This window comes from Dipodomys merriami, unplaced genomic scaffold (genome assembly GCF_024711535.1).
Source record: "Dipodomys merriami isolate MVZ:Mamm:240054 unplaced genomic scaffold, mDipMer1.0.p SCAF_25, whole genome shotgun sequence".
NCBI lineage: Eukaryota > Metazoa > Chordata > Mammalia > Rodentia > Heteromyidae > Dipodomys > Dipodomys merriami.
In genome coordinates, this window is record NW_027203937.1 from 13,592,094 (window position 1) to 13,619,600 (window position 27,507).

Below are 27,507 nucleotides of genomic sequence, written 5' to 3' on the forward strand. Positions count from 1 at the left end.
AGTGCCCTATGTTTAAAGTACTTTACTTAGGATAGAAGATAGATTTTGCTACCCTTATCTTACTGGTAGACACACTGAAGTTGAGACAACTTAATTCACTAGTTTAGGGTTATATAGTTATGTGGCAGAGCCTGTGCTTTCTTCCCTGTGTTGCACCGACTCAGAAGCCAACGGCTTCTGTTTGTGTGGTCCATCACAATGTGGAGCCCATGGAAGTGACACTGCCATGTCTCATATGCATGTGATTTTTTTTTTTTTTTTGGTCCGTCATGGGGTTTGAACTCTGGGCTTGGGCACTGTCCCTGCGCTCTTCAGCTCAAAGCGAGCAGTCTGCCACTTGAGCCACAACACCACTTCTGGTTTTCTAGTGGTTTATTGGAGATAAGAGTCTCACGGATTTTCTTTCCTGGGCTGGCTTTGAACTGCCACCCTCAGCTCTCAGCTTCCTGAGTAGCTAGGATTACAAGCATGAGCCATCGGTGCCTGGCTATGCATGCGATTTTTTAAAAAAGATATTTATTTATTTATTTATTTATTTATTTATTTATTTATTTATTTAGTCAGTCATGGGGCTTGAACTCTGGGCTTGGGCGCTGTCCCTCAGCTCTTCAGCTCAAGGCTAGTGCTCTACCACTTGAGCCATAGCGCTACTTTTGGCTTTTTTCTGCTTTTGTGGTGATGTGGAATCAAACCCAGGGCCTCATAAATGTGAGGCAAGCACTCTACCACTGAATCACCTTCCCAGCTCGTGATTTTTTTTTTTTTCTATTAGTTTCTTGTGGATGCCCTAAATCATGTTCTCAGTGTTTAGATGAAGCAGAAAATTATTTCACCTTTTTAAATTTTGGGTTATCTAAATTTTGTGTGTTTAAAAAAATTCACTTACAGGGTCTGGGAAGGTGGCTCAGTGGTAGAGTACTTGCCTTTGCCTGAGGCCCTGGGTTTGATTCCTCAGCACCACATAAGCAAAAAGAAAAAAGCCGGAAGTGGCGCTGTGGATCAAGTGGTAGAGAGCTAGCCTTGAGCTGAAGAGCTGAGGGACAGCGCCCAGGCCCAGAGTTCAGGCCCCACGACCGGACCAAAAAAAAAAAAAAAATTCACTTACAGGGCTAGGAAAGTAGCTCAGTGGTAGACTGCTTGCCTCACATGCATGAGGCCTTGGGTTCGATTCCTCAGCACCACATAAGCAAAAATAGCCAGAAGTGGTGCTGTGGCTCAAGTGGTAGAGTGCTAGGCTTGAGCTGAAGAGCTGAAGGACAGCACTCAGGCCGAGAGTTCAAGCTCCACAATTGGCAAAAAAAAAAAAAAAAATTCACTTACAGCATTAGTGCTTCAGTTGCCTTAAAATTAATTAATTAATCTTGGTAATACTGAGGTTTAAACTCAGGGCTTGCTTCTTACTAGACAAGCATACTATCTGCTGCTTGAGCCATGCCTTTTTTTTTTAATTTTAATTTTTTTTTATTGTAAAAATACTGTACAGAGGGGTTACAATTACATGGGCAAGATAGTGAGTACATTTCTTATCAAGCATTGTAGCCTCCTCCTTTGTTTACCCTTCCCATTCTCCCTCTCTCCCCACCAAAACCTCCCCCCCCAAGTTGTAAAGTTTGTTTTTGACATGACAACTTGTACTTCTCATTGTTGCAACAGGTCCATCTGTATCCTTATTTAAATGACTTGTTTTTCCCCTTCCCCTCCACAAATTATACAGACATCAAATACAGTGAAAGTAGGGGTTATACTGTGGGGGAGGGACATACAAAGCAACAAAGAAATAATCGTATAATTCATGCCTTTAATTTGAAAATTAAACTTGTTTCTTAAAAATTATAGATTTTAATTTTCAAATAAATACACATCTGTCATTAAATCATCCTCAAATTCATTTTCTCTTTTTTTTACTTCTTTAATTGTGTTATTGAATAGTTGTACAAAGAGGTTCCAATATACAGTTTAAACATCAATATGTATTTTATTATATGCATTAAAATATATACATAATTATTAATATAAAATATGCCACCAAATTCCTCTTGTATACCACCAGCATTGTAAGAACCATATCTTAGAACACACAGATCCTTTTATACAGAGATGATGAGGTTGAGAAGATGGCCATAGCTTCATTTGTATTTGGCTCTTTGTCCATACTAAACATTCATTAAACACATAATGAGTTGTGCTAGATTCTGAGAATGCCAAGGTAAATAAAACACAGTTTTTTCTGGGTGCCAGTGGCTCATTCCTGTAACCCTAGCTACTTAGGAAGGTGAGATCTGAGGATTGTAGTTTGAAGCCAGCCCAGGTAGGAAGCTCTATGAGACTTCTATCTCTATGCTCCAAAAAGCTGGAAGTTCAAAGAGCTGTGGTTCAACTTGTTGAGCACTAGCTTTGAGCACACAGAAAAAGCTCAGGGACAGCACCTAATCCCTGAGTTCAAGACTGGCACAAAACAACAGCAAAAGTCATTATCTTTAGGAATATTTCAGTCTTCAGCTGTAGTCTGATAGCAATAAATAAGTAGTGTTATATCTGCTGGAGAGAGAGCTATGGAACAAGGAGGAGGAAGTGGTCAATTCTTGAGGATTAGAATAAGCTGTGCACAGAAAGTAACACTTTAAATTAGTTGGTGATAGGGGAGGTATACTAGGTAGAGAAATTAGCTTGTGTAAAGATGAGGAGTGGTTGGGAAAAAGTGCTAGAGGAGATGTGAAAGAGATGAGCTACAAAAGTTAGGCAGGCTACATGTGGTGAAGGCCTTGTATGTATGTATAAATGCCCTGCTAAGGAATTTGGACTTTCATCATGAAAGTTCTGGAAGAGCTGAAAGAAGGATCTTAAATCAGTCAAGCACCACATTTTTGAGCACCTAATATGTGAGTAGAATTGTGCCCAGTCCTATGAAAGATTCAAATTTTAGATCCAGTTACTTTGGGAATTTAGCTTGTAGTTGAAAGCATTAGGATTAGATAGTAGAAATCAGCTGACTTTTTTTTTTTTTTTTGGTTGGTTGTGGGGCCTGAACTCTGGGCTTAGGCCTTGTCCTTGAGCTCTTCAACTCAAGGCTTGCACTCTACCACTTGAGCTACAGTGCCACTTCCAGCTTTTTCTGATTATATGGTGCTGAGGAATCGAACCCAGGGCCTCATGCATGCAAGACAGCACTCTACCACTGAGCCACTTTCCCATCCCCCAGCTGATAATTTTTTAAAATTTATTTTTCTGTTGTCAGTCCTGGGGCTTAAACTTTGGGCCCTTACTGTCCCTGAGCTTTTGTGCTCAAGGGTAGCAATCTACCACTTGAGCTACAGTTCCACTGCTGGCTTTTTGTAGTAATTAGAGATGAAAATCTCACAAACTTTTTCTGTCTGGGCTAGCTCATACAATCCTTACATCTCAGCCTCCAGAATAGCTAGGATTACAAGTGTGACCCACTGGGGCCCAGCCAGAAATTCTTGACAAAGTAAATTAGTTTCTGTAATGGTCTTTGGAAATTGTATAACCTAGCTTTCCATCTTTTCTAGAGTCTCATCAAGTCCTAGCTCAATTGCTGGATACTTTGCTTGCAATTGGCACCAAACTACCAGAGAATCAAGCCATCCAATCACGATTAGTTGATGTAGCTTGCAAGGTAAGAGAATGATGTTTTTCCCTGAACAATTTTGCATCAACTGGAAAGGTGGTTGGTGCTGTAAAATTCACTCAGCTACATCCTAAACCTATAATAAGCTTGCCAAGAACTATTGTTTTTTGTTGTTTGCTTTTTTTTTTAACTGGGTTTTTTTTTTTGGTCTTCTCTTTTTTGGTACTGGAATTGAACCAAGGATGTTGTGCTTGCTAGGCAAGCACTTTGCCACTGAGCTAAATCCCAGCCCAGAACTATTGTTTTAAGAGTTGCCTCTTGGCTGGGAATGTGGCTTAGTGATAGAGTGCTTGCCTAGAATGCATTAAGCCCTGGGTTCAATTCCACATAAACAAAAAAAGCCGGAAGTAGTGCTGTGGCTCAAGTGGTAGAGTGCAAGCTTTGGGCAAAAGAAGCTCAGGGACATGTCCAGGCCCTGAGTTCAAGCCCCACTACTGTTGGGGCGGGAGGGGGGGGAGGGGAAAAAGTTGCCTTCTCTTTTTTCCTTTTTTTTTTTTTTTTTGATTTATAAAAGAAATACAATGGGGGCTGGGAAGGTGGCTCAGTGGTAGAGTGCTTGCCTTGCATGCATGAGGTCCTGGGTTTGGTTCCTCAGCACCAGATAAGCAGAGTAAAGCTGGAAGTGGCGCTGTAGCTCACATGGTAGAGTGCTAGCCTTGAGCTGAAGAGCTGAGGGACAGTATCCAAGCCCAGAGTTCAGGCCCTACACCCGACCAAAACAAAACAAAACAACAACAACAACAAAAAGACATTCAAATATATTATGTTTAGTAACTGGAGTTCTTTTTTGTTTATGGTTTTTAGTTTTGGGTTTCTCTATATAGCCCATACTGATTTTGAACTCTCAATCCTCTTGAGAATCTGGGATTTTATCTGATTATGTCCAGGAGCTTCTGTTTCCTGAGTACTGTGATTATAGGAATCTGGCATCAGGCCTGGCCCTTTTGTTTGTTTGTGTGTTAGTGCCAGGGTTGAATCTAGGTCATTATCCATGCTAAATATGTGTTTTACCTCTGAGTTTTACCCCAAGTCCTATATGTTTGTGTTTTCTTAAAAGTTGAGATGTGATTTATATGTAAAACATTCAGTCTTTTAATAGGAATAATGAAAAGTAGGTCTCTAACCATAATGGGATGAAATTAAAAATCAATTAGCAGAAATAAATTTAAGTAACTCAAATATATGGAAATTAAATAACATACTTCTTTGAAAAAGAAATCAAAAGAGCCGGGCACCAGTGGCTCATGCCTGTAATTCTAGCTACTCAGGAGGCTGAGATCTGAGGATCTCACTTCAAAACCAGCCTGGGTCAGACAGTCTGTGAGACTCTTATCTTCAGTTAACCACGAGAAAACTGAAAGTGTTGCTATGGCTCAAGTGGTAGAACACTTGCTTTGAGGTGAGGGACAGCATCCAGGTCCAGAGTTCAAGCCCCACGATTGACTGAAAAAAAAAATCAGAAGATAAATTAGGAAATAGTTTGAGCTGAATGAAAATGTAAGCAGTTAAAGTACTGCTTAACTGGATTTGGTGTTGCACACTGTAATTAGCATTTAGGAGGCTGAGGCAAGATGATTGCAAGTTCAAGACTAGCCTAGGCTACATAGAGTTCTTTACTAACCTGGGCTATATAGTGAGACCTTGTTGAAAAAAGACAAAAGAATGGTAAATACAGTATTTTGATATAATTTAAGTGCCTACAGTAAAATAGAATGGAGCCAGGTGTGATAGCTTGCACCTATAATCTCTGCAGTTGGAAGGCCAAGGCAGAATGATTTTGAGTTCAAGGCTAGCCTAAACTAGACTAATGAGTGTGACTCTGTTTCAGAAAAAAAAAAAAAAAAGAAGAAAAAGATAAGGATAGTTTATAAGTTTATACATTTGTAACGTCTGACATACAACACTAGAAAACGAAGAGCAGATTAAGCCAGGCCTGACATCTTAAGCCAGTCATCCTAACTACTTAGGAAGTGGAGATTGGGAAATCACGGTTAAAGGCTAGCCAAGCATGGAGTTCACAAGATGCTTTTTGAGCTAATGGGTTGGGATTGGAATGTGCCTTTAATTTCAGGCTATATGGGAATACAGACTGGGAATGAGAGAAAAGGAGGAAACAGCTGATACTAAGCAAAAGGAAAGAAATGTACATATCACCTGATCTGGAAGAGATAGTTTATTGTTAATGTTATAAGAGTTAAATTTTTTTGTATATAAAACTTGAGGTTTTTGTATTTTTCTTTATTCATAAGTTTTGTAGATTAGAATGATGATGCTTATTGTGAATGTTAAAAGGTGTTTGTGACTTTAGCTAAGTATAACTATGCCACAGTAGCGTGAAATTTATGTAATTACTTAATCTCAATAAAGAAATCTTTGGGGGAAAAAAAGCTGTGGTTCAAGTGGTAGCATGCTAGCCTTGAGCAAAAGAAGCTCAGGGAGAGCACCTAGGCCATGAGTTTCATCCCAGGACCAACACACACACAAATAGTCTGTCTCTGTCTCTCTGTCTCTGTCTCTCTCTGTCTCTCTCTGTCTCTTTCTGTCTCTTTCTTTCCCTCCCCTCTCCCCCCTCTTTCATATAGTCCTGGACTGCATAATGATGTTTTGATCAGTGATGGGCCATGTATGTAGTGCTGTTATAGTGGAGCTGAAAAAACTTACCACCCAGTGACTTTACATCATCATTACTCACATGTTTGTAGTAATGCTACCATAAAATAAACTGTACTGCCAATACTATGAAAAGACAGCTATATATACAGTTATGTCTAATATATGATTGATAATGCTGATAAATGATTATATTACTGGGTTAAAATAGTAGCCATTAAGCAGCTTCAGATTCTTCAGGAGATATTCCAGAAGGCATTGTTACCTTTTATAAGAGATGACAGCTTTCTGCATATTGCTGTTTCTAAAGATTTCCCTAATGACTGTTAAGAAGGTAGTAGTGATGATCCTGCCATTGTTGTCCTAGGCAGGTCTATGTGTTTGTGTCTTAGGTTTTGTTTTGTTTTGGTGTATGTGTGGGCAGTACTAGGGGTTTGAACTCAGGGCCTTGTGCTTGTTATGCTGCTATGATACCACTAAGCTATACCTCTGGTTATTTTCCTAGTGCTTATATAAACCCAAATCTACCTCCTTTAGGCTTTCTGCCATTGCTGGGATCACAGGCATGTGCCACAGTATCTATCTTCCCTTCTGTGGAGATGGAGTCTTGCACAATTTTCTGCCCAGTCTAGCCTGGCATAATCTTTTCATCTCAGGCTTCCAATGTAACTTGGGATGCCAGGTACACAACTATGGGTTGAGAAGGGGTCTCATAACTTTTCTATTGGTGCTGGCCTTGAAATGTGATCCTTTTCCAGTCTATTACAACTAAACATTCTATTTCCTGACTATAAATTTGACTATTCTAGAATACTGCTATTCTAGATTACACTTACTTGGAATACTGGAATCATATATTTGTTATTTTGTATCTTTCATTGCATGTATGTACCATATTTTATTTATTCATTATTGTATACATGTGTTTTCCATGGGTGGTGGTGTGTGTTAAACCCAGGGCCTCTTACACAGGCTGTGCCACTAACCCTGTTCTTCTGTTGATGGGTACTAGATTTGTTTTGCCTTTTGCCTAATGCAAATAATGCTGATATTAATGTGGGTGTACAGATATCTATTCAAGTCTTGGTTTTAATTCTTACGTGTATTTTATTGACTGAATAGTGTGCCTCCAGGATTCATATGCTGAGTCCCTAACTCCCAATGTATAAGGCCTTTAAGGAGGAAATTAAGATTAAATGAAGTTGTAAAGGTGAGATCTCAATAGATTGGGACTGATATCTGTGGAAGAAGAGAAACAGAATGGCTGGGGGTATGGCATACTGGTAGAGCATGTGCTTAGCATGTGTGAGGCCCTGTGTTCAATACCCTCCATTCCAAAGAAATATGAGGAAAGAGAGAGACCAAAACTGTTTCCTGATGCATAGAGGATAGGTCAAGTAAAGACAGAGCAGGTAGGTGTCTGCAATGCAGGAAGTGAGCTCTCATAAGAAATAGTATTTGAGTGTACCTTGATCTTGGACTTCTACCCTCAATAAATAAACTTCTGTTGTTCATTTAAATGTCCTACAGCCTGTAACATTCTGTTATTACAACCCTTATACGGATATATACCCAGAAATGGAATTGCTGGATTATAATTTTAGTTTTAATATCCTTTTTCAGTGCTATGCTCTGAATGTAGGGCCTTGTGCATGCATCCTTTATCAACAGCATCTGATGGATTTTGTTTTGCTATCTTTCTGTATATGTAGTATTCTTTGGTCCTCTTTACATACCAGTATCCCTCCTTTCCCTGCCCTACTCTTACTGCTCTCCTCCTAGACAGATCCCCCTTTTACATCCATATTCCATTGCCCTCACCATCATTTTTTCTCTGTGCTCTGTTTATAAATAAATGAGAATTGGGGGCTGGGAAGGTGGCTCAGTGGTAGAGCACTTGCCTTGCATGCATGAGGCCCTGGGTTCGATTCCTCAGCACCACATAAGCTAAAAGAAAAAAGCCGGAAGTGGCGCTGTGGCTCAAGTGGTAGAGTGCTAGCCTTGAGCTGAAGAGCTGAGGGACAGCGTCCAGGCCCAGAGTTCAGGCTCCATGACCGGACCCAAAAAAAATAAATAAATAAAAATAAATAAATGAGAATTTAAGGTATTTGGCTTTTAGAGATTGGCTTATTTCTTGCAACATGATCCCTAATTTCATCCATTTTCCTACTAATGACATTATTTTATATTTATGACTGATTAGTATTCCATGATGTGTGTGTGTGTGTGTGTGTGTGTGTGTGTGAGAGAGAGAGAGAGAGAGAGAGAGAGAGAGAGAGAGAGAGAGAGAGAGAGAGAGAGAGAGAGATTCTTTGGTTGTTGGACACCTTAGCTTTAACACTGGATCTTGCTGTGTAGCTTTGCCTGGCTTGGAACTTGTGATCCAACTTTCTTAGCCATCTAATTTTTGTTAGGTGGTTCTCCACTTAATTTTTATTTTTAAGATGAAGTGACATAGTTCACATATTTGACCAAGAAATCCATTCTCTTTCACATCAGATATACACTGAAATTGGGGAGGTCTTCCAGTGATAAAATTTTACTGGGAAAACAAAGATCTTCTTTTTGCCTATAAGGCTTCCTTATAGTTTGTTTCTTTCTGTCTTCTTTTTTTCCCTCTCTCTTTCTCTTTTGTATATATGTGAATGCTAGCTAGTACCAGGGTTTGAATCCAGTGCCATCTACTCTTGCTTGGTTTCCCCCCCCCCCCCCCCCAGGGCTGGTGCTCTACCACTTGAGTCACAGTTCCACTTCCAGCTTTTATTGCTGGTCAGTTGGGGATAAGAGTCTCAGGGAGCCGGGCGCTGGTGGCTCACACCTGTAATCCTAGCTATTCAGGAGGCTGAGATCTGAGGATCTCGGTTCAAAGCCAGCCCGGGCAGGAAAGACCGTGAGACTCCTATCTCCAATAAACAACCAGAAAACCGGAAGTGGCGCTGTAGCTCAAGTGGTAGAGCGCTCGCCTTGAGCTGAAGAGCTGAGGGACAGCGCCCAGGCCCAGAGTTCAAGCCCCAAGACTGACCCCCCCAAAAAAAGAGTCTCAGGGAATTGTCTTCCCAGGCCAGCTTTGAAGTGGTGCACACCCTCAGATACTAGCCTCCTGAATAGCTTAAATTATAGGCATGAGCCATCAGTGCCCACCTCCAGTCTCTTTTTGTTCCTTTAATAATATGACAAAAAAATACATTAAGCCGGTAAAAGAGCAACTTAGATAGAAACATGCAGGTTTTTTTGGCCAGTCTTGGGGCTTAACTCAAGGCCTGGGCACTGTCCCTGAACTTCTTTTGCTCAAAGCTAGCACTCTACCACTAAGCCACCTCCCTAGCCAACATGCAGCTTTTTGGCACATAAAATTCTTTTTTTTTGGGGGGGTGGTCTGGTCGTGGGGCCTGAACTCTGGGGCCTGGGTGCTGTCCCTCAGCTCTTCAGCCCAGGCCAGCGCTCTGCCATTTGAGCCACAGCACCACTTCCGGCTTTTTTCTTTTTGCTTATGTGGTGCTGAGGATTCGAACCCAGGGCCTTATGCATGCAAGGCAAGTGCTCTACCACTGAGCCACCTTCCCAGCCCCTGACACATAAAATTCTATCCAAACAAATATTATGTGTGGTTTGTGAGAAGAGGTTATCCTTAAGAATAAATTGCTTGGGAAATGGAGCTCAGAGGACTGTGGTTCTGGAGGCTGTATCTCACTTAATGGCTGAGTGCAATGGAATAGGTCTGTTATTTGAGCTATGGGAAAGCACAGTGGCTGGGCCCTCATTGACACAGGAAGCATTAATAGGAATGTGGTAGCCCAGGTTGGCCTGGGCATAAAGTGAGACCCCTACCATGAAAACAATCAACTCCAAAATGGCTGGAGGTATGGCTCATGTATTAGAGGGCCTGCCTAGCAAGCAGGAGGCCCTGAGTTAAAAACCCCGGTACTGCTTGGAAAAAAGAATAATTTGCAGGAAACTGAATGAATCAAGAAATTTTTTTTTTTTGTTGTTGTTGTTGGTCATGGGGCTTGAACTCAAAGGGCTCTGTCCCTTAGCTCTTGAGCTCAAGGCTAATGCTCTACCACTTGAGCCATAGTGCCACTTCTGGCCTTTTCTGCTTATGTGGTGCTGAGTAATCGAACCCAAGGCCTCATGCATGCAAGGCAAGCACTCTACCACTGAGCCACCTTCCCAGTCCAATTATTTTCATTGTAACTCTGTTTTCAACTTTTCTTGATATACGTAATGCTTGAGTTTTTTTCTCTATAGGGGAAGTTTCCAACTAGTTGTCTGAGTTTATTTTTAAATTTTATTCTAGTTTTGGTTGAGTTTGATTGTTAGTAACATTGTAGATGTGGTTTGCTTACTCTCACTCTATTAATGTAAAGAGTGGTGGCACTTTTTGGTCTGACAAAATGTACAACACCAAAATAGCATGTTCAGACATTTGGCAATTCTTAATGATGATGGCCATGATGTAAGAAATGGCCCATAAGGGAAGTACATCATCAAATTTAATTGTTCAAGTTGTAATTGTTGAGGGTGTGAATTAGACTTTTTGGGATTAAGATTCCTGTGTTGTACATGGTTATGAGTCATTGTTGCCTGGTGACTGTAGAAACTAGGATGCTTAGTTTATTTGAAAATCAAATACATTATTTATAATTGTGATAGCAACTTTCCAGGGCTGATGATTCAGTCAACAATTTGTACTGAATATAGATAATCCACTAACCAGTTACTTTATCAGTTGACAAACACCATCGTGGTCTGCTTCATTATCTGAAAGTTTCTCTTCATTTCTCAGTTTTAAACCCTTATTACATGAAAGTCATTGTAAGAGTATGTGTTTCACATTTTTTAGCCTAAACAACTTGGAGGCAACCACAGTGGCCTGCAGTAAAGCTTCTTGATTGAGCCAAATTTATAATTGGAGATTCCCACTTTGAGAGTCACCCTCCCTTCCCCCTCTGCATAGGAGTTCTTTCCTGAGATTGTGTTTGTTCCTGTCCCATTTAAGCCAGTCTACCCATCTAACTATCCCATTAAGGCATGGCTTTCACCAACTCTAACTTCTCACTTGGTTTACTTGGTTCACAAATTTTTCTCTGGAGCCCTCTAAGGTGAACCATTCACATGTGCTTACTACCTGTCATGTTAGAATATCCTGTTTTTAGACATGTTTGCTAGAAAGTTCATGCTATTGCTTACTTCTGCTCCTTTCAGATTTATTTTCTGTTCTTTGCCTTCACTTACTTGCTCATCCTTTTCTTGTTTCCTGTCTCTTTCTCTTCCCTCCTCTTCCCTCCTCTTCTCTTCCTTTCTATGCTTCCTCTCTTCCATTCCTCCCCTCCTTTTCTCTTTACTTTTTTGAGACAGGATCTTGCATTTAGCCAGACTGGCTTGTAACTTTGTAACCCAGAATAACTGAACTTGCCATCTTCTTGCCTCAGTTTCTAGAGTGTTGGAATTATAGGCATGTATTACCATGCTTAATCTTTCTCTTAAGTAAGCTTTTCTTCCTTTTTTTTTTTCCCTTTTAGGTAGGCTTTTTTTTTTTTTCCCTGTCTCCCAATATTGGAATCTGAACTATTGGCCTTATGCTTGCTTTAGTTTTTTGCTTTAGTTTTATTCATCAGATATGGCCTCACACTTTTTCCCCAGGTTCATCTGAAACTATGATTCTCCTGTTTCTCAAATAATTGGAGTTACAGTAGTGTACCATCATGCCTAGCTTTAAGTAGGTTGTTTTTTTTTAATTTGCTAAATGCTAGGTTCTATATGTGACTCCACAGTTACAGTCGTAAGTATGTAGCCAACAAAAATGTGAACATATATAACCAAAAGCCACATACAAGAATAATCACTGTGCTGTTATTCAAATAGTCAGACTAGAAATATTTCAAGTATCTCTCAACAAAACGTATTAATAGATTTTGATATATTCATAAATAGAACGCTATATAGTAATGAGAATGAAGTAATATTACTAGGTGACACACCATGGATATATCTCACATGTGTAACTGTAAGCAAATGAAGCCAGACAAGTATAATTTATAAAGTAGGAATCAGAGTGGATCTAGGTGTTGTTAGAATCGGTGTCAACATCTTTTTGTGTCAGGTTTGAACTATCCCTGAGCTTTTTTTTTGGTCGGTCGTGGGGCTTGAACTCTGGGCCTGGGCGCTGTCCCTCAGCTCTTCAGATCAAGGTGAGCGCTCTACCACTTGAGCTACAGCGCCACTTCCGGTTTTCTGGTGGTTTATTGGAGATAGGAGTCTCACGGTCTCTCCTGCCCGGGCTGCCCGCGATCCTCAGATCTCAGCCTCCTGGCTTCCCTGAGCTTTTTTGCTCAAGGTTAACACTCTACCATTTGAGCCACACCTCGACTTCTGGCTTTTTTGGTACTTAATCAGAAGTAAATGGCTCCTGGACTTTCCTACCTCGGCTGGCTTCAAACCATGATTCTCAGATCTCAGCCCCCTGAGTAGCTAGTTACAAGCATGAGCACTGGTGCCCAGTTGTGTAAACATTTTGGTGATGTGGAGGTGGGGTTCCTGGAAGAAGACATGAGGGCTGTGTGTTTGTCATGTTCTGCTTTTTATTTGGGTTGTTACATGTATGTATTTATTGATTTTAAAAAATATAAGCCGGGCGCTGGTGGCTCACGCCTGTAATCCTAGCTACTCAGGAGGCTGAGATCTGAGGATTGCGGTTCAAAGCCAGCCCGGGCAGGAGAGACCGTGAGACTCCTATCTCCAATAAACCACCAGAAAACCGGAAGTGGCGCTGTAGCTCAAGTGGTAGAGCACTCGCCTTAAGCTGAAGAGCTGAGGGACAGCGCCCAGGCCCAGAGTTCAAGCCCCCCAAAAAAATTAAAAAAAAAAAATATATATATAGAGAGAGAGATTTCTGTGTTGGAAGTGTGCTGTGGCTCAAGTGGTAGAACACTTGCCTTGAGCTGAAGAGCTGAGGGACAGGGCCCAGGCCAAGAGTTCAAGCCCCACGACCGACAAAAAAATAAATAAATAAATAAAAAATAAATAAAAATTTCTGTGTGGATATTAAGACTTTAAGAATTTATACATTTTTGTCTTGTATGAAGATGTGATAGCAAATAACAATGAAATTTAGGGATAAATTTTAAAGTGCCTGCTTTATACTACGCAAAGTACCGACTATTGGAAATATAAAGGTAAAAAAAGTGGAATGCTTGTTTTCTAAAGATTCATGTTTTTTTTAAAGGCAGAGAGGCTGTAAATAGTCAAGCAACCCAATCCTATAATACTGGTGAGAATGTGGTGATTGAAATGAGCCCTAGAGTTGATGTAGTGCTGTCTCTGGGTTTTTGCTTTGCAAGGTAACTTAATCATGGGCCTTTCTGCTTCTATTTTCCTTTGAATAGCACTTGACAGACACCTCCCACGGTGTAAGAAACAAGTGCCTGCAATTACTTGGCAACCTTGGCTCTCTGGAGAAAAGTGTTACAAAAGATGCAGAAGGCCTAACTGCCAGAGATGTCCAGAAGATTATAGGGGATTACTTCAGTGATCAAGACCCACGTGTCAGAACAGCAGCTATAAAAGCCATGGTAAGTGTGATTATTATTATTATTATTTTATTTTTTGGAAACAAATTGGGATAGTTTTGTGTTGTTTTTGTTGTGCAAGGGATTGGACCCAGAGCCTCCTGTGATTTAGATGAGAGTTCTACTACTGAGAAGTACCCTAGCACTTTTTTTTTTTTTGGTTTTCTTTTTTAATTTAAGAGACAGAATTTTTATTTACCATAGCTAATATATGGAACCAACCCAGATGCCCCTCAGTAGATGAATAGATAAAAAACAATGTAGTATTTATACACAATGAAATTCTATGTCTCCATCAGAAAGAATGATTGCCCCATTTGTTAAGAAATAGAAAGACTTGGAAATAATTATATTAAGTAAAGTAAGCCAGGCCCAAAGAAACATAGGTCCCATGGGTTCCCTTTTTTGTAATAACTAGTATATGTCTGAGACAAGCAGAAATGGTCAGGTAAGTTGATGTTAGGTGAAATGAACCCAAAGATAAGGACTCAAATGTTTTTTCTTTCTTGCTATTGTTTCTAACATTTTATAAGATGATTTCTTTGTTGCTTTGTACATCCCTCCCCCACGATATATCCCTTGTTTTCACTGTATTTGATGTTGGTATAATTTGTGAAGGGGAAGGGAAAAAACAAATTGTTTAAATAGGGATACAGGTGGATCCATTGCAACAATGAGATGTACAAGATGTTATGTTGAAAAATGAACTTTACAACTTTGGCATGGTGGGGGAGAGGGGAACAGAAGGGGGATGAGAGGATGGGTAGGGGGGAGATGGGAGGGCACGGATGGGAAGGGGAAACAAAGGAGGAGACAACAATGCTTGATAAGAAATATACTCATTACCTTGCTCATATAATTGTAACCCCTCTGTACAGTTTTCACAATTTAAAAAAAAAGAGTCTCTTAACTTTCTTATGAACCTAGCATTGTGAAATGGAGCTGGAGAGCTGTAAATTCAAGGCCAATCTAGGTTACATGTAAAATTTTAGGCCAACTTGTGCTACATAGTAAGACCATGTTTCAAAACAATTGCAAAAAAATAAAGAAGCCGGGTGCTGGTGGCTCACACCTGTAATCCTACCTACTCAGGAGGCTGAGATCTGTGGATCACAGTTCAAAGCCAGCCCGGGCAGGAATGTCTGTGAAACTTATCTCCAATAAACCACCAGAAAACCGGAAATGGCGCTGTGGCTCAAATAGTAGAGTACTCGCCTCGAGCTGAAGAGTTGAGGGACAGCGCTCAGGCCCAGAGTTCAAGCCCCACGACCGACAAGAAAGAAAGAAAGAGAGAGAGAGAGAGAGAGAGAGAGAGAGAGAGAGAGAGAGAGAGGCAATTTAAAGATACATCCCAAACACTTGGATTTTCCCTGCCTCAGTCTTTCAAGTAGCTGAGACTCTAGGCATGCATCACTGCATCTGACTTTTTTTTTTTCTTAGCAGTTTTCACCTCACTCTTTTAAGTTCATGCCTAGTGTTGCCTTGGATACATTCTGAATTCCCCCAGCATATACCTATGTATACTTTCAGGAAGGTTTTCATGGTAGCCTCATCAAAATGAAAAACACACATTCCTATCTAATGGTATATTTTTCTTTGTGCTTCTCTAGTAGCTTTCATCTGTATCTCTGAAACATGGGAGATATAGCTTGTTCCTGTTGTAATACCAAGTCACATCCCTCTTCCAGGTATCTGGTCCCATCATAGAAGGATATGACTTCAGGTAAAGTTTGTATACCTTCCATGTTTTAGAAATGTAAATGAAAGTTACAAGAATAGTGCTTTCAAGGAGGAAGTTACCTTATTCCTTGCTTTTTTTTTGTATGCTACATCATATTCAGTGGTGAAGGCCCAGGGTCTTATAAATGCTATACTTATCTAGTGGATCTACCACTGATCTATGCCTTAGTCTTTTTTTTTTTTTTGTCGGTCGTGGGGCTTGAACTCTGGGCCTGGGCGCTGTCCCTCAGCTCTTCAGCTCAAGGCGAGCGCTCTACCACTTGAGCTACAGCGCCACTTCCGGTTTTCTGGTGGTTTATTGGAGATAGGAGTCTCACGGTCTCTCCTGCCTGGGGTGGCTTTGAACTGCGATCCTCAGATCTCAGCCTCCTGAGTAGCTAGGATTACAGGCGTGAGCCACCAGCGCCCGGCTATGCCTTAGTCTTCATCTTAGCTTTCTTATTTTTATTTCATATTCCTCTTTTCCTCTTGTTTGCCCTCATTTCCTTTCCCCTCCCCCCCTGCTTTCCCTTCTCCTTCCTGTCTTTGAAATCAAAGACAATATAGCCCAGATTGGCCTTGAACTTCTAATCCTCTGACCTCAGAGGATTACTATATAATATATAGTGGCACAGCTTTTAGCTAAAGGGAACCCTTATTAATGTGATATAATGTGTATGTGAAGTTTTGAGGAACATTGGAAATACTGATCTTATTAACAGTTAACTTACGATATACTTTTATTATCTAGTTGCAGCTCCATGAAAGAGGACTGAAATTACACCAAGCAATTTATAATCAGGTACTTTAAATGGTTCTTGTCTGGTAGGGGAGGAGGTTCATGAAGCGGAGATGGTGGCATGCTAGTTCTCAGAACCTGAAAGCAATAAGGACCTTGGCTGGCTAATGGCAGCCACATTAGTTGAGATGAATGTAAAGTCATATTCAGAACATAATTTTCAGAAAGAGAGTGTAGGATGCTATTGAGTAGCACTTATGAAAAGAACTATTAGGAAGATTTAGGTAGCTCAATGTGAATAGTAGATTGCGTGAAGAAAAATTCAGTGTTTGGAAAAAGAAAAGTGGTAGTCTTTTTATCTCTTCTGGTAGGCCATATATGGGGCACATTTTGAACATCACACTAGTAAATTAAGCTTGTTTCAAAGGGTAACCAAGACCAGGAGATCATATGAAAAGATGTCACATGAATGTATCATTGTCAAAGAATGACTTGGGTAGTTATAGAAAAGCCATTTGACAGCCTAACCCTTTAAAGGCCTTAGAGGGTGGTATTTATTTTGGAATATAATTAAATGAATCTACTAGTAGGTAATCTAAATCTATACCAAGAGATCAGAGTTTGCTACTTTATTAATAGTACCTTTTCTTTCAGGGGAGTTTACTTGTCAAGCTGCTTTTTTTATGTGTAAACCAAATTTATTCTGTTACAAGATGAAGTAGAATGAGTACAGAGTGCTTGTATTTTTGTTTCCCTAAAGGAATACTATGTGCTAAGCAAAATAGCTAAAGGAAATATGGAGAAGTAGGAGTCAGAAGAAAGATAGCTTATTCACGTGTTCAGTGGCATAAAAATGTCAGTAATATAGGGAAGCAGTAATCTCTAGGGCCTAACAGTAATGGAGATGGAGTGAGAGTGAGGGTTTTAAAATTGGGATCTGTACTGACTTCAGTTTTGGTTATGTTATATTGAAAGATTGGTGGGATACCAATGAAGCTCCAGGCCATACTATTAGTTATGAAGGTCTTGAGCACAGAGAAATCTAAGTCGAAGAAGGGTGTCATGAGCCATCAATATCCAGAAGGTATGTGTTGAAAAATATCCAGGAAGAGTGAGTAGGTTGAAATGAGTTCAGGGATTTCAGGTCATAGTGAACAGAAATGTGTACTTTGGTTTCACAGACAGGGGAAACATGTTGTGTTGGGTGTTTGAGCATGAGAGAGCAGCACTGTGGAGTTTTTTGTTTTACTTTGCCCATCCTGGGGCTTGAACTCAGTCAGGGCCTGGGCAATGTCCCTGCGACTTTTAGTGCTCAAGGCTAAACTCTACCACTTGAGCCACAACACCACTTCTGGCCTTGTCTGAGTAGTTTATTGGGGATAAGGGTCTCATGGACTTTGCTGCCTGGGCTGGCTTCCAACCATGATCCTCAGATCTCAGTCTCCTGAGTAGCTAGTATTAACAGGCATGAGCCACCAGTATCCAGCTTCTCAGAGTATTTTGGTTGACATTCTTATCCAGATACCCTCTCTATTTTGAACCCCTGTCTTTGTCTTTCTATTATTTTGGAGGACATAGAACTAATAGACTTTTGAATCATTCTTTGCAGGCCTGTAAATTGCTCGCTGATGACTATGAGCAAGTGCGCAGTGCTGCTGTCCAGCTCATCTGGGTTATCAGTCAGCTGTATCCTGAAAGGTCAGTGTGGTTATAAACCAACTTTTAGTCATTGCTAACCCATTTTTCTTTCATTCCACCACACTAAAAGCTACTTCTAGAAAAGGAAGGTTTTGGGTAAATTTTTGGAAGATGGTGTGTAATACAGAGAGTGCAGAGTACCCGACAATCAGAACGCTTGGACATTTTTTTTTTTTTTCGTTGGTTGTGGCGCTTGAACTCTGGGCCTGAGCACTGGTCCTGAACTCTTCAGCTCAAGCCAAGCATCTACCACTTGAGCCACACTGCCACTTCTGGTTTTCTGGTGTTCTTTTTGGAGGTAAGAGTCTCACGGATTTTCCTGCCCGGGCTGGCTTTCAACCATAATCCTTAGATCTCAGCCTCCTTACTAACTAGGATTACAGGCATGAGCCACTAGTATCCGACTAGGGCTGTTTTTTATTAGAATTTTTCAGCACTTTTTTTTTTTCTTAGTCATTAATATTGTTCAGGACCCATTTTAGTTTAGTTTAGTTTGATTTGGGCCATATAACAGATAACTAAGTCAATTTCAGAATAATGATCCCTTCTATAGGGTTTCCTTGCTTAAAAACATTTTTACAAGCCGGGTGCTGGTGGCTCACGGCTGTAATCCTAGCTACTCAGGAGGCTGAGATTTGAGGATTGTGGTTCAAAGCCAGCCCGGGCAGGAAACTCCGTGAGACTCTTATCTCCAATAAAACCACTAGAAAACCAGAAGTGGCGCTGTGGCTCAAGCAGTAGAGTGTTTGCCTTGAGGTGAAGAGCTGAGGGGTAGTGCCCAAGCCCAGAGTTCAAGCCCCACTACCGACAAAAAAAAATAAATAAATAAAAATAAATTAAATTGTTGGTTCTTGGTGACTCTATTATAATATAAATATTTATCTATTGGTAGATAGGCTCCTCTTATGGGGAAAAAAAGATAGCTGTTTCTTTTCCATTAACTATCTTCCAGAAGCGAAAAGCCAGAATGAGTTAACCTAGAGGAATAGACTCCATTTATAGGTTTTATTTTTAGCACAATAATTCAAAATTGCTTTTTTTCAAAGCAGATTTGCAATTACGTTTTATATTATTCTGAGGTCTTTTATATTTATAATAGTTCAATTATAGGAGATAATAAACTTAAGACTATAAAATACTCTGTCATTGCTAATGTTTTCCTACTTCCCTCCCTCCTTGTTTATTTCTTTGTGCTAGGAACTGAACCGAGAACTAGTATGTGCTTTACCACTGAGCTATACTTCTAGGTTCGAGGTTTTGACTTATTGATGTATCTTTGATGGATTACATACATTCACTGAAGACACTGAAAATTTGTCATGCAGCTGAAACAATTGGGTCCTAGTCCCAGATTTGTTTACACTGAAATGTGTTTTATCGTCTTAGGATCTGATCTATTTAATTATAATTTCCTTGTACACCAGTTTTCATTAGTCATTTTGAGTTTATTAAACTCATATTTGTCATATGTGGTTTCTTCACTTTTAATTTAGCATTGTTCCAATCCCTTCTTCTAATGAAGAGATTCGCTTAGTTGATGATGCATTTGGAAAAATTTGTCACATGGTCAGCGATGGCTCTTGGGTAGTTCGTGTTCAAGCTGCAAAGCTATTGGTAAGTTACTCTTTCCCCACCCCTTTTGATGGTGGTACCAAGGTTTGAACTCAGGGCCGTGCACTTGCTAGGTACAGTGAGCTACATCTCTAGCCCTTTTGAATGCTAGTTATTTTTGAGATGGAATCTTGACTCATGTCCCTAAACAGGAATGTGCCTGGACTGTGACCCACCAATTTTAAGTTTCTCTTAGCTAGGATAACAGGCGGGTTCCATGGCAGACAGCTATTGGTTGAGAAGGAGGTAACTTGATTATCTCTGCTGTGCTGGTCTTGATCCTCAAGCTCACAAGTAGCTCGGATTACAGGCATAAGGCACAGGCATCTGACACCTTTTATTTTGATTAAGCAGCATATACCAGGTAGCTTAAGCTTGCCTCAAATTGATCTTCTTACCTCATCCTACCAAATTCTGGAACTATAGCCATCTATCACCATACCTGGCTTAAGAATAGTGTCACTGGGTGCTAGTGGCTCACACTTGTAATTCTAGCTATTCAGGAAGCTGAGATCTGAGGATTATGGTTTGAAGCCAGCCCAGGCAGGAAAGTCCATGGGACTCTTACCTACACTTAACCACCAGAAAACTACTACTAGCCCAGGCCCTGAGTTCAGGCTCCAGGACTGGCATGAAAAAAAACAAAACATAAAAAAATAATGTTTTCTTTATGCATTTAAATTGATTGCAAACTTTGAATAATAAAACTTTCAAGTCATAAAAGTTGTTTACTATGCTCCTTTTCAGGGCTCTATGGAACAAGTCAGTTCTCATTTCTTGGAGCAGACCCTTGATAAGAAGCTGATGTCAGACCTGAGGGTAACTTGAATTCTTTGTTGGTTTCTGTAATAAATGTTAGTATAGCTGTATGCTGAGTTGATTTAATTTAGCAGTTTATGCATAAATTAATGTAGGGTTACTAGACTATAAGTTAAAAATCTTAGTAACTTGAACCAAATTACAAGCTACTTCATTAAATTTTGTGTTGTAATGAAATACTTTGCGTAGGTTGTATTTTGCAAAGAAGCAGCAAGATTAACTTAGTATTTGTTAGAAACTCTGAAAGTCTGGCCTAGTCTTGTTTTGTGTTATAGTGTGACACCTTACAACTCCTGCTTTGGGCTGGGAAGGTGGCTCAATGGTAGAGTGCTTGCTTTGCACACATGAGGCCCTGGGTTTGATTCCTCAGCACCACATAAGCAGAAAAGGCCAGGAGTGGCGCTATGGCTCAAGTGGTAGAACACTAGCCTTGAGCTGAAGAGCTGAGGGGCAGCGCCCAGGCCCAGAGTTCAGGCCCATGACTGAAAATAAAAAAAACAAAATAAAGCAAAAAAACTCCTGCTTTCCCCCTTTCCTCTGGAAGAGTTGAGAAAACCCTTTCTCTGAAGAGTAAAAGAGATGCCTCCATGGAAGCCACCGGTTTTAACTGTGATAGTTCTTTAATGTGGTTACTGAATCAAATATGACTCTGAAAAATGCTATGATGGACATTTACTATCATTACCTTAGTTTTTAGCTATAAAAGTCAGAATGGAATTGCAGTCTTAAATAAACAGAGGAAAAGGGAAAAGCAGCTTACTTACAGTTCCTATCCTAACAACAACTTTAGTGACCTTGGCATATTTTTCCCAGTTGTGTTTCTTCTGCATGCTTTAAACATTGAATCTTTCTATGCAAGCAATTTTGTAGTCCACTTAGGTTTTTCTCTATATTATGGGCTTTTGTTTTCTTTCTTTCTTTCTGCCTGCCTTCCTTCCTTCCTTCCTTCCTTCCTTTCGTGCTGATACTAGGGCTGAACTCTGTCTTGTGGTTTTGCTCAGCTTTTTTATTTATGGTTGGTACTGTAGTACTGTACCACTTGAATGATGCTATCAATCTAGCGTTTTGCTCATTAATTGGAGATGATACTCTTGATTTTCCTGCCTGAGTTGGATCTGAACTGTGATCCTCAGATCCTAGCCTCCTCAGTAGTTGGGATTATAGGCATGAGTTACTGGCACCTAACCATATTATACATTTTTCTATTGCCAACGTCATACTTGGCATTTTTACAAGTTTATGGTACTTTGTTTAGTAGTTGTACCATCTTTTTATCTTTTTCACTATTTTAGCAACTTGAGTTCTGATTTTTCTACTTTAAATCACATAAAGAATGTCATTCATACATATTAGCCCTTTTTTTCTTGGAATTTTCCCATAAACTAAAAATTTCAGGATGGTTTTGGAGTTGGTATTTATGCTATATGAAACATTTTCCTATAGCTTTCCTACAGGGCATTGATTTGACTTGAGATTGGTACTTAAATATTTTTTTTGATATGGCATGGCAGAAGTGTAGAGAAGGAAACATTCTTAGTTAATAGATAAATGGGAATGCTCAAGGTCCAGGCTTTATTACTGGATGAGACTCAAAACCTTCTTTCCTCAGGTTCTACATTTCCTTAGTGCTTCTGAGCTAATTGTCAAAGAGTTACGGATTCATACTGAAAAGATGCATTAAAAGCTGTTCTCAGAAGCAGAGGTCTAGTTTGTTTTTATGATAAAAATCATAAATGTCAAGTATATTTACTTTTGCTAGCTGTTATATTCCCTCTTTGTAATCTGTGAAGGTGAACCTTATTAGGGTTATTTGGTGAAGTGTTGCTCAAATAGACAAAACAACAAAAAAGAACAACAAAAACATGGATATGTACAGGAAAGGCTTTGATTTTAATGAGACTGAACAACTTGTTTCCTAGAGTGGATGTGTTGTCTACCCAAGATACTGGAAATACATTGCCACTGTTTGTTTCTTTGTTCTCCCTCTCCTATATAGTGATGACAAATATCACCACCTTTGGTCTCATTTTAAGTTGAATTTGCATTTTTCTGCTCTGAACTTTGAGTTCTCTCAGAGAGCAGTTTTTTTTTTTTTTTTTTCCCCTGGTTGTGGGGCCTGAACTCTGGGCCTGGGCGCTATCCTTCAGCTCTTCAGCTCAAAGCTATCGCTCTATCACTTGAGTCACAGTGCCACTTCCAGCTTTTTCTGCTTATATGGCCCTGAGGAATCGAACCTAGGTCTTCGTGTATGCAAGGCAAGCACTCTACCACTGAGCCACCTTCCCAGCCCCAGCAGTTTTATTTTTAATGGTCCCTTAAGAGTCTCCTGTAAGTGTTAATTGTTGTCTTCTGCAGAGGAAACGTACTGCACATGAACGTGCCAAGGAACTTTACAGTTCAGGAGAATTTTCCAGTGGCAGGAAATGGGGAGATGATGCTCCCAAGGAAGAAATAGATACAGGGGCTGTGAATTTGATCGAGTCTGGAGCTTGTGGAGCCTTTGTTCATGGGCTGGAAGATGAGATGTATGGTAAGTGTGACCCTACAATAGTCAGTACCTGTGTACTGACCTGTGTACCAATGTGTAGTGGTTGCTCTGTGTGAGGCACTGGATAAGGTGCTAAATGTACATTGTTTCATGTAGTCCTCCCAGTATTCTGTATGAAAGAGGTTTAGAGCAGGCTTAATATTCTAGTGTTTTCATAAAATGGGAATATCAATAAGTGTCTTTGAGTTGAGAATTAAATGAGGTTCTATAGACATAAAGAATTGACATAAGATGACTTATTTATAGTAAACAATTCATTAAAAATAATAACTCAGTCACTCTATATTAAGAAATGGTCAGCAACATTTAAACCCAGATGTATCTGACAAGCAAACCTTTATACGAAGAATAAGGATTTATTAATTTACTTACTTATTTGTAGTAATGAGAATTTGTAGCATTTGCTAGGCAAATGCTCTTCCTCTTGAGCAACACCTCAGTCCTGATAAAGGCTTTTCTTTAACTTTTATTAGCATTTTTTAATACTGGTTCTGAGGCTTTAACTCAGGGTCTGGGTACTGTCCTTGAGCCTTTTTGCTCAAAGTTAGCATTCCACCACTTGAGCCACAGATCTACTTTTTGGCTTTTGGGTGGTTAATTAGAGGTAAGAGTCTCACAAACTTTCCTGCCTGGTTGGCTTTGAACAGTGATTCTCAGATGTCATCTTCCTGAGTAGCTAGCATTATAAGCATGAGCCACCTGTGCCCAGCACACCTTTATTTTTAAAAGATATTTTTATATCAGTAGGCCTTTCTCAGCAGTCTTCTAAAGATGTTGTTTTGTAGTTTTCTGTCAAAAAGTCTATTCTTTTTCTTTTAGTTAGTTTTTTGACTTATATAGAGTAGTTGTACAAAAGTGTTTTAATTCCATAAGTCAGGTTACAAGTACAATGTATCTTGATCCATGTTACCCCTTCTATCTTTCGCCCTTCCATCCTACTCTCAGGTTACATTTTCTCAGCCTTTGTCTCTCCATTTGTGTGTACCCCTTCATTTCTCTCCCCCTGACCAAGAATATATTTTAGCTTCCTGGTATGCGTTTTGTTAAATGGTTCATTAATCCAGAGGAGTTACACTATTTAACTTTTCCCCTACATATTCCATCCCTTATCAATTTGTGTGTCTATACATATGACCCTGTATATATTACTATGTATATTTGTATTTTACATCTAATTTCTACATGTGAGAAAAAATATGCACTGTTTGTCTCTCTGAGCCTAACTTCACTTAACAGGATTTGTTCTAGGTCCATCCATTTCCTTGCAAATGACATAATACTCTTTCTGACAAACAAGTAAAATTCTGTTGTATATATGTATCACATTTTCTGATCCACTTATTCATTGTAGGGCACCTGGACTGTTTCCGTAAATTGGCTGTTGTGACTAGTGCAGAATTTTATATAGATGTGCAAGTGTCTTTACTGAATTCTGACTTGTGTAATGTCCTGGATAGATATCCAAGAGTGTTGTCACCAGTTCAGAGAGCAGTTCTAAGTTTAGTGTTTTTGAGGAATCTTTACATTGCCTTCTGGTAACTTCTTTAGTAACTGTGTCTTTTGTCGTACAGAAACTTTTTAGTTTGATGCAATCCCATTTGTTTTTTTGTTTTTTGTTTTTTGTTTTTTTTTTAATTTTTTTATTGTAAAGATACTATACAGAGGGTTACAGTTACATGAGTGAGGTAATGAGTACACTTCCTCTTGAACATTGTTACCCCCTCCATTGTTTTCCCCCTACCATCCCCTCCCTCCCTCCCTTCCCCAAGGTTCTTTTTTTTTTTTTTTTTTTGATTGTGATTAAGTGATTACTTAATTTCCGGAAATTCACAGTATTGTGGAATAATGATGCTCATTTAAAGTCACAAGTTCATTCTAACTTTCCTGGAGCAAATTGTCTATCACAGTCTGTAATATATAACGGTGCTCACATGTTATATACCATATATGTGATCCGCAGCATGGGGATATTTGGTAGTGGTTCAACCAGATGAGTGGGAGTTCTTTGTTTTTTAAGTCCTGTTAGTTTTGTCATATCACCTAATATCATCCACTTATCAGGGAGACCATGTACTGTTTGTCTCTTCGTTCTTGGCTTACCTCGCTCAACATGATTCCTTCTAGCTCCATCCATTTCCCTGCAAATGCCATTATTTTGTCATTTCTAATGGCTGCATAATATTCCATTGTGTATAGATACCACAATTTTTGGATCCATTCATCTGTGGTGGGGCATCTAGGTTGTTTCCATATCCTAGCTATTGCGAACAGTGCTGCAATAAACATGGAGGTGCACGTGTCCTTGTATATTGGTTCCTGTTGTTCAGGGTAGATGCCTAGAAGTGGTATGACTGGGTCGTAAGGGAGGTCAATCTTTAGCTTTCTAAGGACCCTCCAGACTGCTTTCCAAAGTGGTTGTATGAGTGTACATTCCCACCAGCAGTGTAATAGCGTTCCTCGTTCTCCACATCCCCTCCAGCATTTGTCGTTGGCTGATTTGTGGATGTGGGACATTCTGACTGGGGTAAGGTGGTATCTCAGGGTTGTCTTTATTTGCATTTCCTTCACCACCAGGGATGATGAACATTTCCTCATGTGTTTCTTTGCCATTTTTATTTCTTCATTTGAGAAGTCCCTCTTTAGTTCCCTTGCCCATTTAGTAATTGGTTTGTTGGGTTTGGGAGGGATTAGTTTCTTGAGTTCCCTGTATATACAGGATGTTAACCCCTTGTCTGATATATTGCTGGTAAATATTTTTTCCCAATTAGTTGGTTGTCTTTCTAGCTTGGTTGCGATAGCTTTATCTGTGCAGAAGCTTTTTATTTTAAGGTAGTCCCATTTGTCGAGTCTCTCTCCAATTTGTTGTGACCCTGGGACTCTGTTCAGGAAGTTCCTTCCTGTGCCTATTAGTTCAAGTGTCTCTCCTACTCTGTCCTGCAGTAGTTTCAGAGATTCAGGTTTAATGTTAAGGTCTTTAATCCATTTTGAGTTGATGTTGGTGCATGGTGATAGGCTGGGGTCCACTTTTAGTTTTCTGCATGTGGCTGCCCAGTTTTCCCAGCACCAGCGGTTGAAGAGGCTGTGTTTCTTCCATTGTATGTCTTTGGCTCCTTTGTCGAATATCAGCTGGCTGTAGGCCTGTGGGTTTATTTCTGGATCTTCTATTCTGTTCCATTGGTCTTCGGGTCTGTTTTTGTGCCAGTACCATGCTGTCTTTGTTATTATAGCTCTGTAGTAGAGTTTGAAGTTCGGCATGGATAGCCCTCCCATATTGTCTTTATCCCCTAGAATTGTTTTGGCTATTCTAGGTCTTTTGTTGTTCCATATGAATTTTTGGATTGTTTTCTGTATTTCAGTGATGTACGTCATTGGGATTTTAATAGGAATTGCGTTGAATTTGTATATTAGTTTTGGAAGTATTACCATCTTTACTATATTAAGTCGGCCTATCCAGGAGCATGGGAGGTCTTTCCATTTCCTAGTGTCTTCTGCAATTTCTTTCTTTAACTTTTTATAGTTCTCATTAAATAGTTCTTTTACATCTTTGGTTAGGTTAATTCCTAAATATTTTATTTTTCGGGAGGTTATTGTGAATGGGGTTGCTCCCTTTATTTCCCTCTCTTCCTGTACATTATCAGTGTATAGGAAGGCAACTGATTTTTGTGGGTTTATTTTGTATCCTGCTATTTTGCCGAAGTGATTTATGATTTCTAAGAGTTTGGGGATGGAGTTTTTGGGATCGTGGAGGTATAGTATCATGTCATCTGCAAAAAGGGATAGTTTAACTTCTTCTTTCCCTATGCGGATCCCTTTAATGTCTTTTTCTTGCCTTATTGCCCTGGCTAAGGGTTCTAGGACTATATTGAAGAGGAGTGGAGACAGTGGGCATCCTTGCCTTGTTCCTGATTTTAGGAGAATTGGTTGCAGCTTTTCCCCATTAAGTATAATATTGGCTATTGGTCTGTCATAAATGGCTTTTATTGTTTTTAGAAATGTTCCTTCTATTCCTATTTTCTCCAGAGCTTTTAGCATGAATGAATGTTGAATTTTGTCAAAGGCCTTTTCTGCATCTGTAGCGATAATCATGTGATTCTTGACCTTGGCTCTGTTGATATGTTGGATTACATTTATTGACTTACGTATGTTAAACCATCCCTGTGTCTCTGGGATGAAGCCTACCTGGTCATAATGAATTATTTTTTTTATGTGTTTCTGGATTCTGTTAGCTAGAATCTTGTTAAGGATCTTTGCATCTGTGTTCATCAAGGAGATTGGCCTGTAATTCTCCTTTTTGGTTGGGTCTTTGCCTGGTTTGGGGATGAGTGTGATATTGGCTTCGTAGAATGAGTTTGGGATAGCTCCTTCCTTCTCTGTTTCTCTGAAGAGCTTGAGGAGTATGGGTATTAGTTCTTGTTTAAAGGTCTTATAGAATTCTGCTGTGAATCCATCTGGTCCTGGGCTTTTTTTTGTTGGAAGACTTTTGATAGCTTCCTGTATCTCATTATAGGATATTGGCTTATTTAATTGGTTAACTTCTTCTTTGCTCAGT

The 27,507-nt window shown here is 39.7% G+C and overlaps 1 protein-coding gene across 3 annotated transcripts in view; it reads left to right on the top strand.

Moving 5' to 3' along the window:
- Positions 1–27,507, top strand: part of Ints4 (integrator complex subunit 4) — a 122,943-nt gene that overhangs the window by 23,750 nt on the left and 71,686 nt on the right. For all 3 annotated transcript variants that reach the window (XM_070034928.1, XM_070034929.1, XM_070034930.1), the window contains exons 4-10: positions 3,528–3,634; positions 13,642–13,827; positions 16,295–16,345; positions 17,892–17,980; positions 19,474–19,594; positions 20,339–20,410; positions 22,766–22,940. In XM_070034928.1, coding sequence (XP_069891029.1) covers positions 3,528–3,634; positions 13,642–13,827; positions 16,295–16,345; positions 17,892–17,980; positions 19,474–19,594; positions 20,339–20,410; positions 22,766–22,940 — 801 coding nt within the window. The remainder of the gene's footprint in view (positions 1–3,527; positions 3,635–13,641; positions 13,828–16,294; positions 16,346–17,891; positions 17,981–19,473; positions 19,595–20,338; positions 20,411–22,765; positions 22,941–27,507) is intronic.